Source organism: Nomascus leucogenys, unplaced genomic scaffold (genome assembly GCF_006542625.1).
Source record: "Nomascus leucogenys isolate Asia unplaced genomic scaffold, Asia_NLE_v1 Super-Scaffold_518, whole genome shotgun sequence".
NCBI classification, from domain to species: domain Eukaryota; kingdom Metazoa; phylum Chordata; class Mammalia; order Primates; family Hylobatidae; genus Nomascus; species Nomascus leucogenys.
This window is the reverse complement of record NW_022095776.1, coordinates 487,658-508,427: the sequence shown is the minus strand read 5'-3', so window position 1 is coordinate 508,427 and position 20,770 is coordinate 487,658. Positions and strand designations below refer to the sequence as shown.

General features: G+C 38.8%; 1 protein-coding gene across 1 annotated transcript; it reads right to left on the bottom strand.

Moving 5' to 3' along the window:
* Positions 1-149: 149 nt before the first annotated feature.
* LOC115833658 (beta-defensin 109-like) lies at positions 150-7,048 on the bottom strand. The gene is made up of 2 exons (XM_030808377.1): positions 6,991-7,048; positions 150-349 (listed from the first exon to the last, which is right to left on the bottom strand). The coding sequence occupies exons 1-2, from the start codon at positions 7,046-7,048 to the stop codon at positions 150-152; spliced, it is 258 nt and encodes an 85-aa protein (XP_030664237.1).
* Between the last annotated feature and the right edge of the window lie 13,722 nt (positions 7,049-20,770).

Below are 20,770 nucleotides of genomic sequence, written 5' to 3'. Positions count from 1 at the left end.
ATATTTGAAATTAGTATTTATTCATTTGTGTTCATAAGTGAAAATGCAAGATGGTTATCAAGATGGAAGTACTTAATATGTATATTTTAATATTCTTAGATGCAAACAACTTCACTTTTGATGTATTTTTATTTTATCTCAGTTTCATTTCAACTTAGGTTTAAGGGTTCTTGATAATCTGACATAATAAGTGGTGTTGGAACTGGCATTAAAATCCACCCTGCTCTACAGCACTTCATCCTTCTTCGGCAGGCACCAATTTGATCTTCTACTACTTTGCAGACATCTCTTCTGCAGACACCAGACAAATTGAGATAATGACCTTCCGCAGCACCCAAACCACCTCTTACTGCAGGAAAGAAGATCCAGTGAGATAGTTAGTCCACAAATGGAATGTAAATCCATAAACACTCTTAAGTAACAGAGTAAATTTAGTATGAGGGTTTTTATGTGGGAGCTCTTGAAATGGTTGCTGCTCATATGTCAGAGACACATGCAGATTGAGAAAGGTAGCAGTTCCAATCCTGGTTTGGCCCAACAGTCACTGCATTTTTGGTGGGGAAAAGGGATGTGGGAGGAGATGGTACATCTTCATCTTTTTCTCTGGGTTTTCTGTCAGAAAGGGCTGTTGCTTACTCCAGTGGCAAAAAATGCCAGTGTCTTCGCCAGAGTGGGTTACTGAGGGCCATGATGGTTCCACCTTGTGGCTGATACAGATAGTCCCTTTCTGCTTTTGTTTCTAGCCAAAAAAGATGTTTCTGGCATCTCAGGTATGCTGATTTCAGCAGCTGTTTGTTCTATGTGGCTATTCTTTTTTTTTCTTTCACTCTCTCTTTCTCTCTCTTTTTTTTTTTTTGGCTTCACTATGTTGCCATAGTTTCTTAAATGGTACCTTGAACCCTCCCAGGGCTATTTTGGTTTGTACATAGCTATCTATATATTTTTTTCTTGGGGGAGGGTGTAGAGCTAAAGGCTGGTATATCCTGCTCCTGCTCCCCCAAGTGACGTTACTCCCCCAAGCTAACATTTCAGGCTTTCAATTTATTCATGCTTTCATCTGTTCAAACATAATTAGAAATTACTTTTTCTCTCCACATTTAGATTGATCTATCTACTTTAATTGCTAATAGTGGCTTAGTCATAGAATAGATTAGTTAGAAAAAGTATGTTTTGACATTATAAATGGTTCTTTCAATTTGTGTCTAAAAGTGGAAAATACTAGAAAGCTTAACATTTATTATTGTATTCAGACCATTATTTCCTCCAGATGACCTTTGTTACAACAAAGATAATTTAATGAACATTTCTCTAATGGTAAAGCTGATGGCTTTGTGCTATTACAGTATCCTTAAAATAAAGTGATGGTCTGGTGAAAGAACAACTAAAGCAAAGACTAGGAAAAAAAAGTTAATACCTTCATTTTGATCTCACTCTGCATTAGAGTTTTCAATGTGTTAAAGATTTATTATACATTAAGTAATTTAATTTCATTTAATAATAAATGGGTCCTATTAAATATGATTTTTAAAATTATAATCACATTACTTTTATTCACATCTGTCTACTGATGCCATTCTTAGATGAGAATGGTATAACATTATTTTATTTTTTTCATTTTGCCACATCTTTATTTCTTAGGTTTATGCTGTATCAAACAATGTATGTGTGGGAGTAATGGGTGATTCAGGAATGCATGAGAAGGAGGCTTAAGCTCTTTAACCTTGAACAACTAAAATTAGCAACATAATATTAAATACATACATAACACTCAAGTGGTACTTTCAAAATAGTGTATATTTCCTCTGTTTATTTGTAGCTTTTAAACCAGCTAGAAGCATTGTATTTCCTTTAGGCACCATAAGTCTGAAAGTCTGTAGTGAAAACTACAAGTAGTAAATGATGCTAATATATGTGCTCCCACCTGTGGAAGAATTCATTGTCTTAGATAAAAAAAAAGATGTTGCAATTGGTGTACAAAGTATCTAGAATATAATCTGGTGGTGGTTTTTCTGTTTCCATAGCAGAGTAACATATATAATATACCCATTTCATCAAGTTATTTAAATATGCCTTTAAACGTGGAGAATTGAAAATAATACTGTGAATCCTGGTAAACATTTAAAAATAATGAAAGAATATTGCCTTTACAAAGTCAAAATTTGTCTGAATACAAGCCATATAGCAATTTCATAGCAAAACACTTCCTTCAATCCTATTAAAATCAGAAGGAAAAGAAGAATACCCACTGTCAATGCTGTATTAATATAGTTCTAGAAGTTTTGGACAATGAAATATGTTGTAAGAAAAGAAGTCAGGGTAGACTTGAGCCCATTCTTTTTCCTCTCCTTCTATACCTCCCAAAATACCATTGGAATGTTGTAACATTTTGGAGAATCTATAGTAGTGTCCCAAATCATAGAATAGTATGAATACATCTGAATCTGAGATATCTCCAAAAGATACAAAATAGGTGTCATTAGAATGAAAAAAGATTTAGGCTTTTGGTCATGACTGCAAGTTAGCTGCTCTCAAATGACTGCTGCTATCGAACAAATACACTTTAGAGGATCTCTTTGAAACATTTCTATTCTTGAAAATGGTTAGGCAAGTTCTTAAAATATCTCCTCTTTGAATCACAGAAATAGTCTGTGAACTGGAGCTTGAACACTGAGCACGTTGTATTGGCTAGCGGACGGAGGGGGGGGAGGATTTCCCAGATCTTCTGGGAAGATCTGCTATTATCAGCAATGCTAATGGTGGTACTACTGACTCTTGGGCCATCAGAAATTCCAGTTCATTAATCCTGGAACTTCTATATTGAGATAAAGTGTTGAGTCAGTTTCACAGAGGAAGTTTGGATAATAGCATTTTCATTTCAGACCGTAGAATGATGGCAGATTAAGGATGACAATGAGTTCAGTATTAAAAATGATGATGTAAGCAAGACACCATGAATAAAAGTTAATGAAATGAATAGCACATTTAAACCCTTGAAAACTAAATGTATTGAACTTGTCAATGTGGAGAAATTATTAAGCAGCTGTGTATCGACTGTTTAAAGAAACAATCTACTATTACAAAGATGTAAAAACAATAGTAAAACAATATAGATGATAGAAAAAATGGCAGGTCTGGCTGGGCGTGGTCGCTCATGCCTGTAATTGCAGCAAAAAAAAAAAAAAAAAAAAAAAAAAAAAAGCATTTGGGAGGCCGAGGGGGGATCACGGAGGTCAGGAGGACCACTGCACTCCAGCCTGGGCAACAGAGTGAGACTCTTGTCTCCAAAAAAAAAAAAAAAAAAGGCAGGTCTGAATAAAAAAATTTAAAAATAAATGCAAGTTATTAATGATATGTTAGATATAGGTAACAGGATAATTAGTAAAGAAAAAAATGTTTAAATGATATACCCAGAATGTAGCATGGAAACACAAGGTCTAACATTTATTTAATTCAAATATGCGGGGAGAGAAGTGTAAGAGGATTCACCATTTCAAGAGGTTCTCAAAAAGAAATTAGGAAAAAGTATAAATCCACTGATTCAAAGAATAGATTTCTAACAGATAATATAAAAATAAATTCACATTAGTTAAATTATAAAACATTAAAACCAGACACCAGACCATACAAACATTGAAAAAAGGACAATTTATAATGAAATAATATTTATCTGAATATTATAGAGAAGCAAAAACTAAAAATGAATAAACTAGTATCAACAAATGTTGAGAGAAAATAACTGTTAATAGAAGGGATCAGAAGCTGCTTTAAGAAAAAAAAAAAAAAAAAAAAAAAAAAAAAAAAAAAAAAAAAAAAAAAAAAAAAAAAAAAAAAAAAAAAAAAAAAAAAAAAAAAAAAAAAAAAAAAAAAAAAAAAAAAAAAAAAAAAAAAAAAAAAAAAAAAAAAAAAAAAAAAAAAAAAAAAAAAAAAAAAAAAAAAAAAAAGAAGAGAGGAAGCTGCCCTTGATGGAGATAAGAAGGAAACAAGTGAACCTCAAGCAAATGTTGAAAGGCTGAGTGTGGGCTTGTGATAGTTGAGCATCAGTGGGGTCCCAAACACACTCACTCTCACTCACTAATGCTTTAATGCTTCTCTTTCTTTCTTTCTTCTTTCTTTCTTTCTTTCTTTCTTTCTTTCTTTCTTTCTTTCTTTCTTTCTTTTTTTTTCTTTCTTCTTTCTTTCTTTCTTTCTCTTTCTTCTTTCTTTCTTTTTCTTTCTTTTGCTTCCTTTCTTCCTTTCTTTCTTTCTTTCTTTCTTTCTTCTTTCTTTCTTTCTTTCTTTCTTTCTTTCTTTCTTTCTTTCTTTCTTCTTTCCTCTCTTTCTCTCTTTCTTTCTCTTTCTTTCTTTCTTTTCTTTCTTTCCTTCTTTCTCTCTCTCTCTTTCCTTCTTTCTCTTTTTTCTTCTTCTTTTTTTTTTTTTTTTATTTTTATGGAGTCTCACTCTGTAACCCAGGCTAGAGTGCAATGGCGCGATCTTGGCTCACTGCAACCTCTGCCTCCAGGGTTCAAGTGATTCTCCTGCCTCAGCCTCCCAAGTAGCTGGGACTACAGGTGCATGCCACCACACCCAGCTAATTTTTTGTATTTAGCAGAGATAGAGTTTCACCATGTTAGCCACTGACCTCGTGATCTGCCTGCCTCAGCCTCTCAAAGTGCTGGGATTACAGGTTGAGCCACCATGCCCGGCCCCACTAATGGTTTTTTCATGACCTGTCTTGTGGGCTCCTAGGTAAGATCAGATGGAGAGCGGGAGAACTACCTGAGACACTTTTGAGGGACAGGCATGTAAGAACTGCTGCAATTTGAGGTCAGAGCAAGGTAAAGATCACACTGTAAGAATCGTGGAAAATCCTCTGTTACTGGGGAGTGGGTTGGGGAGCTGAGAGAATACCCCCTTCACTCTCTTTTCTCACAGGTGCATAAGAAGAGAGGCCTGATGAGGTCTGAAGGCAGGGCAGGGCAGGTAGCTGAGAGAAGTAGATTCTCTGGTCTTTCACTGAGTGTGAGGCAGCTACTGCCCGAGGTTGGGCAAGGGACGGGAGCCCTGAGAGATTCTTGATGTGCAGAGATAGAGGCTTGCTGAGGATGAAAGTGGACAGGAAAGTTAAGAGAGGCTCCAATGCTGACCATGGCACTCCACAGGAAGAGAAAATCTGTATGTAGAGGTTTCTGAGGGAAAATTGTGAGTTTAATTTTGGATATATATTACTTTTGAAATTAAGTGTCCAAGTAGATATACCAGTTATGCAGTTGGATAATTTATTATAAGCCTGGAGTTCAAAAGGAGGTCCAAAAGGAGAATTTAAAAGGATGAGACTTGCTGAGCCCTTCCAAAGAGTGTGTGGTGAGTGAGAAGAGAAGACGACCAGGAACTGAGCTCTGGAGCTCTCCAATAGGAGGTGTGATGCAAAAAGATGAGGAAGAAACAAAGGAAGCCAAAGTGGTAGCTCCATTGAGATAGGCTGAGAATCAAGTGAATGTGCTGTCCTGGAAGCCAAGTGAAGAAAGTATACTGTGAAGAAGGAAGTGATTATTTATGTCAAATGCTGCTAATAGGCCAATTGAAGTTGTAGTGAAAAATGATCATTGGATATGGCAATACGGAGAGTATTCGTAACTTTGACAAAAGTGATGTCAATAGCATGATCAAAAATGTGGAAAGAGCCTGATTGGGATATATTTAAGAAACAATGAGAGGAGAGGAATTGAAGACAGAGAGTATGGACAACTATTTTAAGATGTTTTGTTTAAAAATAGAGCAAAAAATGGGATGACAGCTGGCATCAGAAGAAAAGCAAGGACATCCTTTTTCTTAGATCATATAAACAACAGCATATTTGTATGCTGATGGTAATAATTTACTAGCATCAAAAATGATGACACAGTCATGACATAGTGAACTGCAACAGGAAAATCCCCAAGTACACAGTGAAGAGGGAATATAATATACAAATTTAAAAATTATTTGAATCTCTGAATCATCTGTTTTGATATTAACCTTTCATTCCTGCAATGGTTGTTTTAAACATGTTCTAATTTTCTCTTGCTCAGTATTGCCAGATTATTACAAAGTTTATTAGACTTTTTGAAAAACATTTTTTAAAATACTAGTTTTTTCTCATTAGTTTCATTAATTTATATTTTGTATTTATAATTTTCCCTTTATCTTCTTTAGGTTTATTATGTTGTTTTTTTTTCCAAAAGCCCCCAAAATGCATGCTTAGCCCATTACATTTTAGCCATTTTTGTATTGAAAGTTATGTTACCCATTTCTGTGTGGTTACCTGTAATATACCATGAGCAGCACTTCTTGGTGCATTTCCTCCTTATTAATTCACTTGTCTGAAGTTCCTTTAACTCTGCTTTCTAGTCTTCAGTTTCACTTTGCAAATCATTTTTTATTCATAACCACACAAAACATAATTTATTTTGAAAAGTCTCTCATAAAATTTTCACTTATTCTAGGATTATAATTTTTCCGTTTGTCTCTTTGAAAAAATCTTTCAGATTTGTCAACACTCATTTAGCAGTAGCTCCTATTGATAGGATTCCATCCCTCTCTTTTGACCTAGTGAGTGTATATAATAATAGATGCCACAGAAATTCAATCCTGTCAGATCTAAGTTGCTGCATATAAATTTCCATGTCCCACAAAGGCATCTCATTGAGATCACATTCTGTTGTATCCTTACTTTGTATCTTGAGATGCCTTGGTGGGGCATCGAAATTTATGTGTAGGCAGTTTGATCTGACAGGATTGAATTTCAGCAGCATCCATTATTATATCCACTCACTAGGTCAAAAGACATGGATGGAATCTTATCAACAGGAGCTAGGGCTAAATGAGTCTCTTTTCTATTTTTCCCTATTATAATCATAGTGAAGCTGTAAATATTTGGTTCTTGAACCCACAGGACTGATTTTAGGATCTTGTCTGGCCAGGGATAGAGCCTGCTAATCTGCAGAAACTTATAGTAATCAGCTACCAACTTACCTGGGGATAAGATAATTGAAAAAAGAAGGAGAATAAGGAGAAGCAAATGGAGTCTCATGGCTGAAGGGCCAGCATCAATGTGGGTTGAGCCTGCAGTCTCTGGGCATTGTGTGTCTGGGCCTTTTTATGAAGCTCTCTGAGTCTGTGATTTGTCCTTGGTTAGTAGAGCCTAAAGAAAAGAGAATAACTGAATCTCCCACAGGAAACTTCCAGGGACACACAGATACATAAATGTGGTGATATCTCACATTTCTCAATGGATGAGAAAGCAGATGAATGCTATTTATTTCCCAAAGATTCAGGATGTCTTTATTGTCACCTGCTTTCTTCATTATTTTCGACATGCACATGCAATAATCATTGATCTTACTTTATACGTCTATTGTTTACCAGGCAATATAGTAGGAACTGAAGTAAAATTGTTATACACAAACAGTACATAATTAATGGATATAGTTTGGCAAGTTTGCACATATATATTACTCTTGTTACCACAACCAATATCCAGGTAATAATATATCCATCACCTCCAAATGTTTCCTACGTCCCTTTGTTATTGTTGTTGTAGTTGTTGCCAGAACCCCTAAGATCGACCCTCTTAACAAATTGTTAAATACAAAATACCTCGTTAACTATAGGTACTATGTTTTGGAGCCTATCTCTGTAATTGACTCATTTTGTATAGCTTTAACCCTTGAACACTAACTCCCCATATTGTTCTTTCCCCACTCAATAAAACAGCAAACTCTTTTAAAGCACATTCTGTATAATCCACTTTATGAAGCTTTTCCTAACGTTCTTTTATCTGCTCCCCCCCATTAAAGGGAACTACTAATATAACAACTACCTATTTTGGATTATTGTGTCTTTTACATACATTCCTTCATGAACCCATTTAACACCTTATCTCCCATTATCTTATTATGAAGTAAAATAAAATGACATGATTTTAAAAATGAAATCACAAAAGGGCTTTGTAAAATTATGATGTATCATTGCTTATTTGTAAGAATTCAAGTTACACTAGGGGTTTTTAAAAATCTTTTGTTTTTATTTGTTGCATATTGTGAGCACAGTGTCTTTTCCAGCTATTTGCTTTGGGAAGAAAAGTTAGAGTTACAATGAACATCATAGGCTATCTTGTCTAGTCACTTACATTACAGATGAGGAAATGAGCTGAGGGAAAGGAAGAAATTTGCCCAAGATCACCCAGTGATCTAGTGAGGAAGGTGATAGGGACAGCACTAAGGCTTGGTATTCTGAGCCTCATTCTATTTTCTCCTCTTGGCCTTTCTCTGTTTCCTCCTCTCTTCCCAAGCCTTACAGAAAAACTTTACAGTGCTGCTGCAATGTCTACCTAAGGACACCCAGAGGAGACTCCACTTTTCATTAGACTGCTTTTTTAAGCACTGTCTTGCATTTTCTTCTTCAGTCTTGTTGTGTCCCATTTTTGGCTATAAGTAATGCTTCTGCTGTGCTGTTCTATCCAATTAGTTTCTTCTATTTTCATTGAGTGAAAATTAAAACAAAAAAAACCCATTAGTTAATCTAAATTTGGAAGTTTTAAAACTTGATTAGAATTTCCTGGGGATATGGATATAAGACATATATTTTAAAATATTTTTCATTTTCAAAATTAAAAATCAAACCCATATATTTAGCCAGGATGACTACTTGATAACTACTAATCAGTTGGGTCTTCAGTAATGCCACAAGGATAATAATCTTATAAATCAATTCCCTGGTGTTGTGTGCTACTGAATTAATACAATTTGATATGGTATCACCTTTAACCAGGCTTTACGGTGTCACACAAAGGAACAGCACAACAGAACCATAGGGTAAGATGTATAGGGAAAGCCGGGATGTAAAACCCAGCGTTGACACTGACATTTACTCCACTGTTGGGAAAAGCACTTCAGTTCCCAGAGCCTTAATATTTTCCTCTATAAAACAGGAAAAATAGAGCCATATTCAAGGTTTTGTCAAATCTTGTTGCTGAGTGATTTTATAGTGTCTGCAGCTATCCTCTCTGCTAATCATAACAAGGCTAACGAACTGTTCTTTTGTTTAGTTAAAGATATTTTTGCATTTGTTTACAAATTCTTATTCTTCCCTTCACAAAAAAAGAAGCATTTTCAAGGTAATTTGTAAAATGTTAAGAGTCTCTTACATATCAACCCTTCACAATGTGATAGAGTAGCTTAACCCCATCCCCAAGAGTATAGTTTCAGATCAGCCACAAACCTATGCGGAGTGTGGGATAGAGAATATATTTCAAACACATTCAAAGGCACACACACACACACACACACACAGTATTACCTAAGGCAGAGGTGCAGATAAAAATCTTGGATAGAAAACTCAAAATTCTTAGTACTAAAATAATCCTAATAATTTTCCTTCCAAAGTCACCACCAACAATCAGATCTCTTAAGGGTTGGTGCCTTAGGTTTTTGAGCCTTGTGTAACTTTTGGCTTTCTTTTTTGGTCGTGTGCTATTTATCTCATAGAAAGAAACCTCTTCTTCATCCTATGCCAGTGCCATATTGTAGGGGCTTGTTGACATCTTCCTGGTATGTAGCAATCCAGGTGACTGGCCTCTGGCTTCTTAGGAGCAAGGCCATCACATGCTTTTGTTCTTTGTCTGCTTGTTTCCTTGTAAGGGCCCCACATACAATGGGTGCTTAACAAATGTTTGATCAACTGAACTCATTTTCCACCTCCGTTCTCTCCACTTCAGTCTCTCCCTTTTGCTTCTTCCAGATTAGTTTTCCTACAGCAAAATGGGAATTGTTCAAAAACTGTCCTTCATCTTTATAACTTGAAGGATTCATTAACCCTAAGCAGTCCTTTGAAATTTACTATCACAGACTAGATAAAAATGTCTGGGTTCACCACGAATAGGCATGTGTGCCATCATATTTTCTGCTAAAAACTTTGTAAAGTGTTTTTAGCAAACAATGTAAAGCGTAGAATTTGATGATCTCTGACAATGTGAAAGGATCATCCGCATTCTCACATGTTCATGGCTACTTTCCCACTCCTTCCCCAACCTTGAAATCCTGAATTCAAAAGAAAATATGAGAAGATAGTTTGCCTCATATAAGGCAACATGTTGCTTGATCTTTCTTGCCTATACACATTCAAGAGCTCCAGAAAATTTTCTGATCTACTTAGGATGCCTGATCATTTTCTTGGGTAAAAGCAGTAAGTCCTACACATAATCACCAAAACCATGTCTGTTCAAGGGGTCTTATACCTGTGATTCATGATTGCATGCTAAATGCAGAATGGTATGCTCTGTTGCAGGGTCATATCTGGTCATTGTGTTTAAGCTCTAATTTAGAAGACTTGTTGCTGAGAAGGAAGAGGGAATGATAATGTTAGGAATTGGAATGCAACTTAAGGGGAAAAGTCAAGTACAAGGGACCAACAGTACTGCGGGGCAATACGTTGAAGATTTCTTAGATTACTGTAATATCTTCAAGGAGACCCCCATGAATCCTTCCTGGCTGACCCCACCAAAGCTTTGGCATAACCTTTATGCCAAATGTCTTAGGCTAACTTTTCCTAAAGAAAATAGAGGAGTTATGGAGACCAATATTTAGTAGAATAATGCCTGATTATTTTGCTTTTGAGGTCTAGTAACTGCTAGTAAACTTGCCTAATTAATTCACGTTTAGAGGTAGAGTAAAGAGGGTTTCAAGCACTTGAAACACCACTGACTTCATTTCATGTGAGAATTGCTATGGAGAGCTAATAAACTATGAGGCTGCAGGTCTGTCAGCCAACAGGTCTTCTAGATTTCCTTTGTGACTCCCTTTTCTTGTCATAGGCAATTTTGCTCTTACTTTGAGTATTATAGCACCATAAGGTGTCAGACACTCTACTCTTACCAAGTCTTACACAAAGTTTATCTTGTTATTTGGTGGAGCTCGGCTCATAAAAAAAAAGAGAATGAAAAAGAGGAGGACAGCAATCCTCACGGCTGAGGAAAGAAGAAAGCTTGGCTTTATTTCCAGTAGGCAGAGAAAACTTCCATCTGTGGCTCTCTAGCACCAGTGGAATGTCTCTCTTTGGATAATAAGTGTCCTTCCATACCTCATTAGGCATATTCACAGACAGAGATATACTATGCACACAAAATCACCTTCATGGGATGACTGAGAGTCCATGTTTTATTGGACACTAAGTTCATTAGAATGATGTGGGTGCACAGTTTTGACCAGAAAACCTTGTTAAATGGGAACATAAACTACCAATATTTTGGCAAAAAATTAAGGTTTATGAACAACCATTTATATTAAGTTGCAATTAATTAGGCCATGCTGAGAAACCATTTAGTTTAGTTAATGATTAGAACATTTTGTTAGTGAACACTTCCTAGAATTTACTAGCCCTATTAATCCCTGCTTTGCCCCTGGTCTGAACACCCACAGTGCCTTGTTTATGGTACAGTGCCTACTGCCTTGTACGTTAGATTAGTGAATGTATATTTGCCTCCTCTACTACTGCAGGAGCTTCTTGTTTGCCGGGACAGGGCTATATTCCTCAGAGCTGAGGAGGAGTTGAATCATGTGGTCATTTTTTTCTCAAATCCTCTTCATCAAGTGAAGCAAAAGAGTACAGTGAAAGGTCACTGCACATGGAAGCAGGAGGTCTGGATTTCAGTTCTAAATCTCTAGATCTGTTACTAACTGGAGGTATGGATAGAGTCAGGAAAATTTTCTTCCTTAAGTCTTGATAGCACCTATGTAGGTCCAGATCCATTGGATCTAGATAAGGGGATTCTCAATAATTACTGTGCATAAAATCAACTGAAAGAGTTAGTTTGCAATGCAGATTATTAGCCCCATTCTATGAAATTTTTACTGTTTTATAAATTGATAATTTTTATTAGACTATGTAAATTTCCTTACTTGCACCAGCATACAAAAATATTGAATAATATTAGCAGCAGAATCTTTCAACAAAATAACTATGTATAGCTATTAAACCACTTTGTTTCACTGCTTTCTGTTTTCTTTTATTTATCACCATTGTCTTCATTATTATCATCATCACACATTATTGAACACCAATCATGGACCATATGACATAAACATTGTTTCTTCTCATAAGGAGTATGCATTCTCTACATGTTTGTAAAATTAATGCCTGAATAAGTTTGCTTAAACAAGGCAGAAGTTGATTTCTTTTTCACTTAAAATTAACCTGTAGTTATACCATTCAGGGCTAGTACAGATACTTTCTAATATCATTAGGGATGCAGGTCTCTTCCAGCTCTCTGCTCTGCTATATTTTAGAAAAGGCCCTAGTTTGGCTGCTAAATTCCCACCTATTATTTCTGAATTCTAGACATCAGGGAGAAAACAGGCATGAGAGAAGGCAAAGGAACATCTACCCTTCCTTTTTAAATTTTTTAACCAACCCCCCTTAAAAACACTTTGTTGAGACTTGATTGCATTCAAAAAGCTGTACCTATTTAATGTGTATATCTCAGTGAGCTTGAGAATAAGGATACATTGTGAAAGCATCACTACCATCAAGATTATAAACATATTCATCACCTCCCAAAGTTCTCCCTCTCATTCTAATTATTATTTTTATTGGTAAGAATAATTAACATAAATTCACCCTATTATATTTTAAGTATGCAATACAATATTCATAGCTATAAGCACTATGCTGTAAATTAGACCTCCTGAACTTATTTATGTGGCATATCTAAAACTTTGTACTATAATCACACCTACACATTTACCTGCACCACAGCTCCTGGCCAGTCTACCCTCTGCTTCTGAGTTTGTTTTTTTGAGATTTTAAATACAAGTGAAATCATACAGTATTTGTCATTCTGTGTTTGGTTTATTTCACATGACTTCATGCCCTTCAGATTCATCAATGTTGTCACAAATAACAGGTTTTCATTATTATATAATACTGAATAATATTCCATTGTGCATATATATATAAAAAACATTAATTCATCCGTCCATGAATGAATGACAACCTGTATGTCTTCTTCATAGAACTTGACTATTGTGAACACTGCTGAAAGGAACATAGGAGTGCAGATATCTCTTTCACATACTGATTTCAATGACTTCATATATATATATTTTTATATATATGGATATATATTATATATAATATAAGTGGAATTGCTGGAACAAAATGGTATTTTTATTGTTAATTTTTTGAGAAACCTCCATACTATTTTCCAAGGTGGCCATACTAATTCACATTCCCACCACCAGTATACAAAGGTTCCCTTTTCTCCACATCCTTACCAACACTTGTTATCATCCATCTTTTGGATCATAGCTATTCTAACAGGTGTGAGTTGATATTTCTTGGTAGTTTTCATTTGCATTCCCATGATGACTAGAGAGGGAAAGAATTGTTTATATATATGTTGTCCATTTGTAGCTCCTTTTTTGAGAAATGACTGCTCATATATATTTGTTCATTTTTTACGTTTTTAATGTTTATTTTAGACACAGAGGATACATGTGCAGGTTTGTTACATGGATGTATTGTGTGCTGATGGGGTTTAGAGTATGAATGATCTCATCACACACGTAGTGAACATAATACCCAATAGGTAGTTTTTCAGGCCTTGCACCAACCCTCCCTCCTCCCTCTGAGAATCTCCAGTGTCTGCTGTTTCCATATGAGTGAGAGGTAAACAGTGTATAATCCAATGTTTAGCTCTCACTTATACATGAGAATATGTAGTATTTGATTTTCTGTTCCTGCGTACCACACCAGACTGGGCTAATTTTTGTATTTTTAGTAAAGATGGGGTAGCTTCAGCATGTTGGCCAGGCTGGTCTCGAATTCCTGAGCTCATGCGATCCACCCACCTCACAAAGTGCTGGCATAGCAGGCATGAGCCCCTGCACCTGGCTTTTCTGAACTTTTTTAGCTTATGTTAGATTTGTCTGTTCTAGAATTTTGTATACATTTATGTATGTTATAGGACACTTTTTAGCTTAGCTTTCCCCAGTCGGGGTTAGAAAGATTATATTGATCCATGATCATGATGTTGATTAATAGAGTTTATTATTCCCCTTTATTGCTAAATACTACTCTATAATATGCATATAATTTATCAATTTCCTCTCAATAGATATTTGAGTTGTTCCCAGGCTTCAGCTATTGTTAATAGAACTCAAGGACACGTTTTTAAAAGAAAAAATTTCAACCCAAAATGTCCTTTCCTTTTGGCTCTCCAATATTGTGTCAGAGTTATATTTTTGTTGTCTTGAAAATCCAATTACATTGAACAGGATGTGTCTCTAGAATCAAGGTTCAGTGTATGTGTGGTCTGGCTGTGTCCTGGAATGTAGCCCTTATTAGTTTTATTAAGCATTTTCCTATATAAATTGAAATCAAGTAGAAGACTCATTTTTCCACAGTAGGAGAAATAGAACAGTTTAGGACTTTGGAGAGATAGCAACTTGCTGCTTGCCTGTGCAACCCACCTCAAAAGATACAACTCCTGCAACTTTTGATTTCTGGTGACTTGTCCAAACAATTAGATATCAATTGACCTTATTCCCTTACATTACTACAAGTCGATCTTCTGCACCTGGCCAAATACAGTATAAAATTGATGAGCATATGTTTCTTTTGGTTTCATACTTTCTATTTAAAGCTATTCTTTTTGGCTGGGCACTATGGCTCATGCCTGTAATCCCAGCTGATTGGAAGGCCAAGATAGGTGGATCACTTGAGGCCAGGGATTTGAGACCTGTCTGGCCAACATGATGAAAGCTGTCTTTCCAAAAAATACGAAAATTTTTTGGGCATGGTGGCATGTGCATGTAATCCCAGCTACTCAGGAGGCTGAGGCAGGAGAATCACTTGAACCCAGGAGGCAGAAGTTGCGGTGAGCCAAGATCCCACCTCTGCATTCCATCCTGGGTGATAGAATTAAGCTCCATCTCAAAAAAATAAAAAGCTAATCTATACCTTTCTTTTGGTGCATTATTAGAACATAGAAGGCAATAAGGCAAAACTATTGTGGGTATATTAGTGTGTATCTGTAGCTAGTGCCTAGCCCATCACTTGTGTTGAAAATTAAGAGAACCTTCTTAATATCACTTTTCTGCACTCTAGTTCTGAATTTAAAGAAAGAAAAAGGTAGGTTAGCAAATATAGGTATCAGTTATTTCTATTGACAGATCATTTGGAGAACATGATTTTGGGTGTGGGAGAAAAAAAGGTCACTAACTCTCCACCCCAGAAATAATTTTGCTGATACAAAAATCAGCCAGACATGGTGACACATGCCTATAATCCCAGCTACTTAGGAGAAGGAGTTTGAGGATAAGGATACATTGTGAAAAAGGTGGGAAAATCACCTGAACCCAGGAGGCAGAGATTGCAGTGAGCCAAGAGTGCCCCACTGCACGCCAGCCTAGGCAACAGAGAAAGACTCTGTCTGAAAGAAAAAAAAAAGTTGTTGCTATACAGCACATAATTTTATTGTCATCTCATTTAAAATTGAATAGTGCATTTGGGTTGAATTCTTATGCCTGCAGAGACATTTGCTTCTGGCTTAAAATCACTGGTTCTAGGAGGAAACTCCAGCAGAAGGCATTGTAAGGATTTCATAGTGTCTAAGGTCATCTTGATAATTCCTCAAATAATTCCTGGCAATTATGTTAGGTCTTGAACTTCACTTACTTCTTACATGTTTAATAAAAATAAGTTCAAAACGTTGCCATGGCTGTTGAATTCCCACAGGCTTGTCTTCCCTTTAAAATTCATCACATGATTTGTACTCTTGTGCAGATATAATACGTAAGTTTGGAGGTGGATGCTTTGAGCCATTAAGTTCAAAAGTACTGCTACGTGGGCCAAGTGTGGTGGCTCACACCTGTAATCCCAACCCTTTGGGAGGCCAAGGCAGGCAGATCATGAGATCAGAAAACTGAGACCATCCTAGCCAACATGATGAATCCCCATCTGTACTAAAAATACAAAAATTAGTTGAGTGTGGCAGTGTGTGCCTGTAGTCCCAGCTACTCGGGAGGCCAAGGCAGGAGGATTGCTTGAACCCGGGAGGCAGAGGTAGCAGTGAGCCGAGATTGCGCCATTGCAGCACAGCCTGGTTACAGATTGAGACTCGGTCTCCAAAAACAAACAAACAAAAAGTACTGCTACACAGACATCCATTGTCCCAGCATCTCTGCCATAATAGCTGAGGAATTATCGAGAATGTCTGTTAATTTCTTTAACTCCAAATTTGTGTAATGTCCCTTGATCTCCTGTCATACCATAAATTGTATTATTCATAAAATGGACACTTTATCTATATTTATTTCTTCTCAGTATGCTACATCCTTTTAGAATTTAAACATACAGTGTTCCCCAACCTGAAATTTGAATTTTTGAAAAACCAGAAAAATGTTTTCAGACACCTTTTATTTCCAGCTGTTTTTATGTCCTCTCCTGAATCCAAGTTGAGGGTAAAGTCCATTCATCAGCATTTCTCCTCACCTCACAACAACCTCATCCCACTCCAATATGATGTTTGTCCCCACGAATTGATGCACATACTTCTTGCTGGCAGTGGTAATATCCTAATAAAAAAAATCATGAGATGGCATCAGACTTTACCTTATTTTCTAGCTCAGCAGAATTTGATTCCTGTCTGATAAGGAAACCCTGTCTTCCCTAGAAACTTTTCATTTTGGTCACAGGTTTAGTTCCCAGGGAACTGGATATAGACGAAGTTTAGTGTGCAGGATGTTTATTAGGAAGTGATGTCAGGATCCACATCTGTGGAAAGGATTGGAGGGAAGCCTTATGTGCAAAGGGACAAGTCTAATGGCAATGCAGCCTGACATTGTCTGCTGGCCGCACGGACAGAGCTGTAGAGCTAAGAAGGACTCCCCTATTTGTCCCAACTGAATCATGTGGCAAAGCCTATGCACCCCTTGCCTCCATTAATAATTGTGTGCTTGCCACTTGTGGAGGATGAGACTTTGAAGCAGGTGGTTTTCTGCAGCTGAAGAAAACCTTAAATGTGCTGACAAAGTTTTCCAAAGAGACGGAGAATGGCATCTGCCATGTATGTTGCCCCTTTCCAAAGAGGACGCAACAAGGGTATGGCCTCCAATGGCTCTGTATGCAGATATGTGGACGGCAATGTCTGTCCCTCCTGTGACCTAAGAAGAACAGGTGGCAGACATGCAGCCAGGCAGTTAGAGGTGACACAGTGTTAGGAGATAAACATCTGTCAGAAGCAGTGCTTCTTTGAATCAGGTGTGACACGAGCCTTGCTTCCCTTGCATGGACCCCTTCCCAATTATCCTGCTGTCCTACCTCATGAAGGTGGGTTGGGGCTGGCTGTGGGGCAGTCCGCATACCAGGTACAATTTGCCTGCAGTATTTCCACATGAGTTCCAAGGTAGCCCATGTGGTCATCCATGAACTTTGTGTTTTCCTTATGCTGCTTGTCCTTTGCCTTTGAGGAACACGATTAATTTAACTCTGAGTCCAAACAACTCATGTGTCCCTATGTCTGTACATTGTCCTTCACTTAGGGGAATCTCTAATCTCTAATGCTTTTGTTTTATTTTTACTATCAATATTATAATAATTAACATTGTTATTATTATCTTCATTGTTGATATTCAGTTGTTTTTATTAATAGAGTTAATATGAATTATTATATTGTTGCTACTTACACCAAGATGAAGATAATTTATTAGTTCAGGGAGAATCTGCATTCTGAAGGTGAATAGAAGTTGCAGCTATAGATGGGCAGAGGCATGCCCTCTCAATTCCTGATGGACCTCCTAGTGCCTCCTGGACCTAAGGGGCCTCCCAAAATGTTCCAAGATGCCACCAAGGCGGGAACCAGCTTGTGCATGCCTGAGAGCATCCAGGATGAAGTGAGGCTATGGAAAAATGCAAGAGTTTCCACAAAATCCCAAAAAACCTTACAGGTGAACTGCATGCCACAGAAAGAGGAGTGCTCTTTGACACAACAAAATCACCAAAATTATTTCGAAGTCAATTAGGAAACACAGGAATCACTCTTGCTGCCATTAAGTGGAAGAACAGGAGACTGTGAATGGCGTCCCAGGACTAACTGAGACTCCATAGATATTTCTATGTGGCTTCAGACACGAGAAATCTCTGTGGTTTTCAGAAAGACAGGGACAGCTCATGCCAGCCTATCCCTCTGCAGAATGTGTCCCAACAGATCAGGGGCATGGAACCATCATGGACAGCACAAAGGCTCAAGGGCCCCTTCCCAGGCCGGCCTGTGATCCTAGATAAGTTCTCAGTCCCCATGGGGGCCCAGGAAAGGTTAGTGATGACCATGAAAGAAGGGACAAGCTGAAACCAACCCTAAGCAATCTGCCGGATTCCAACTTCAGCAGGAAGCCAAGGACCACCTCGTACCACACTTGTGCCATCTGAAAATCTCAGGATGCTACCCGACTCCACAGAAAGTTCCAAAGAGAAGTGGCTGGGAATTTTGCATCCTAGAATGCATTTTACAGTGTTTATGGACAGGTGATGAGAAATTTCACATTGTTGTATCTAACTCTCACATTTTTCATGAAGTGATTTTTAAAAATGTGGTAATAAACACAAAATATAGTACGAATATATGCATTATATGTCAAAGTATGCTTTACTTGCATCAAGTAGACTCACCTTGAGATACAATCATGGAAAACCTCGATCTTCAGAATATCTATTTTTCAAATTGAAAATCTCCAAACAAAAATAAATAACATCACAAGTTTTCAACTACAAGAAGCAGACGGAAACTAAATACATTAATTATACCATGTGAATTGGACTGCACTGGGAAACACAGATGAAGGAAGCCAAGAGCGCATTGTCCTTCAGCGCCTGGCTCCCTTTTCAGCTCGTCTTGCGACTCCAGGCATTATGCCTGAAAAGTCTCCCGGACGCCTGTGAGGCTCTAATTCCCTGGGTCCCATTGCCATTTCTCTGGATTTGCGAAGATCCAGCGGACCTTCTTTGGAACTCCCATGTCGGTGACCTTTGCTGCCACGTCCCCTAATTCTGTCCTTGGTCATCTGCACCTGCACGGGTTAGGCTCCAGGTTCCTTGGACGGGAAGAGACAGGCAGGAGTCGGAATGCTGAACCGGCACACTGGGGCATCTTCTCCTGTAGCCCAAGTGACCCCATGGTCTGGTTGAGCTCTGGAACCAGTCGCGCCCCCCTCGACACTGCACCCGACTCCCAGTTTCTCAACCTTGTTGGCCCCCCGGCGACCTCCGGTTCGATGAATTGCACCTGCTGAAACTCGAGTCCCCTTTGACTTGCGCTTCATTAATTATTCGTGATTCAGGTTGGAACCCCAGCTTACGACCCCCTGTAGGCCGTTCTCTGAGCTTTCCGGTCACATCGTTTCCTTTCACGCTCTTTGGTTCATCGTGCTCCTGCTCGTTCTGCCGTCAGAGGAGCAGAGAGTTGATCTCATTGATTCTGGATACCGATACTTTCTAGGTGATCTGGACAATCCAGAAGACGACCCTCAACAGCGGCGGAAAGGGAGCAGCCGTTTGGTGTGCCGCAGGGAATCCCGCTCAGTTCCGAGGGCTCCTAGATGTGGAATCCTGGTCAGAGTTGTTCCCAGGTCAGAGAATGGAGATAGCCTGTGCATGGTGGGATAGCCCGGCCTAGATCGTTCAGTGAGTCTCTAGCTCAGCTACTCTCGGGATCGCGGGGAGGACCATGGAAAGGCCCGGTGGCAGACTTCCGGAAAGAAGACGGGATGAACGTCTCACCTCTGAAGTACATCCCGAATCTGGGAGTTAACTTCGGCTTTGCTGGGGTCTATTTGGCGAAAGAAAGTGTGCCCGGTGCCTACGCACATCCGGAAGCCACTTCATGGGGGCCGTCGCAATTGGAACCACGCACCTGGCGTCGGCGTTTGAGCCAAATGGGGACCCGTGGTGCAAGCAAGCCTCCCGACGTGTTAGCGTGCGTGAGCCTCAGCTGGCGGCATTTTACTAGGTGCGTGTGGGTAGAGTGGGGCTGAGGTTTGCTTGCTCCTGTGGATGTAGAAGAAGTCAAAGGTCCTGCCCAGCCCTGCGGTCCCCTCAGTCAACTCTGTTTCGGAGACATAACGATTTGGATTGCTAGCAAGTCAAGAAGGTTTCAAGCCCTTGGAAAATCAGTTAAACACAAACACGGAATGAGAGTCAAAAGACAATATGTCATCTTTTTGAGAATTTTGTTCACTTCAAGCACATTAAACACACATATTTACAAAGGCGTGCCAGAGCCCAGTTTTCGAGGCTGAGGAAAGACCCCGAGACCACGCTTCCCAGCGTCCCAAGCACTGCTCTCGGGGGCGGGGCACAGCGGAAGGGGTGCACCTCTCAGGGCTCCCGAACTTTTCCCTTATTCAGTCTTCTAGGGAGCAAATGCACAGTCATTCCCCAGTTTCCCATGGACGTCCCAGCGGAAGTCTGACTCCTGCGCGTCGCCCAGTTTCTCAGGCAAGCAATCACTGGCACGGAAGCTTTTCCTGGCGCGTTTCCGGAGAGCCATGCGAACTACAATGTCCCTCACCAGAATTCAATGAGGCAGAGTCCCTGCATCGGCTCCCTGCCTGGCCTGGGCTCCCACATCCGCAGAAGCGCCACAGCCGGGGAGCTTCGGAGTCACCGCACAGAGTCTGCTCGCTGCTCTGCGCTCCTCAGTCCCACAGTCCCCTCCAAGTCACGGGAGCTGGAGGCCAAGGAGCCCCTGCCACCTGCAGTC

Coding starts and splice junctions, on each gene's coding strand:
- LOC115833658 (XM_030808377.1), bottom strand. CDS start 7,048: ATGAGACTCCATTTGCTTCTCCTTATTCTCCTTCTTTTTTCAATTATC. Junction 350..6,990: donor TTCAATTATCTTATCCCCAG/GTAAGTTGGTAG, acceptor TCTTTCCTGCAG/TAAGAGGTGGTTTGGGTGCT.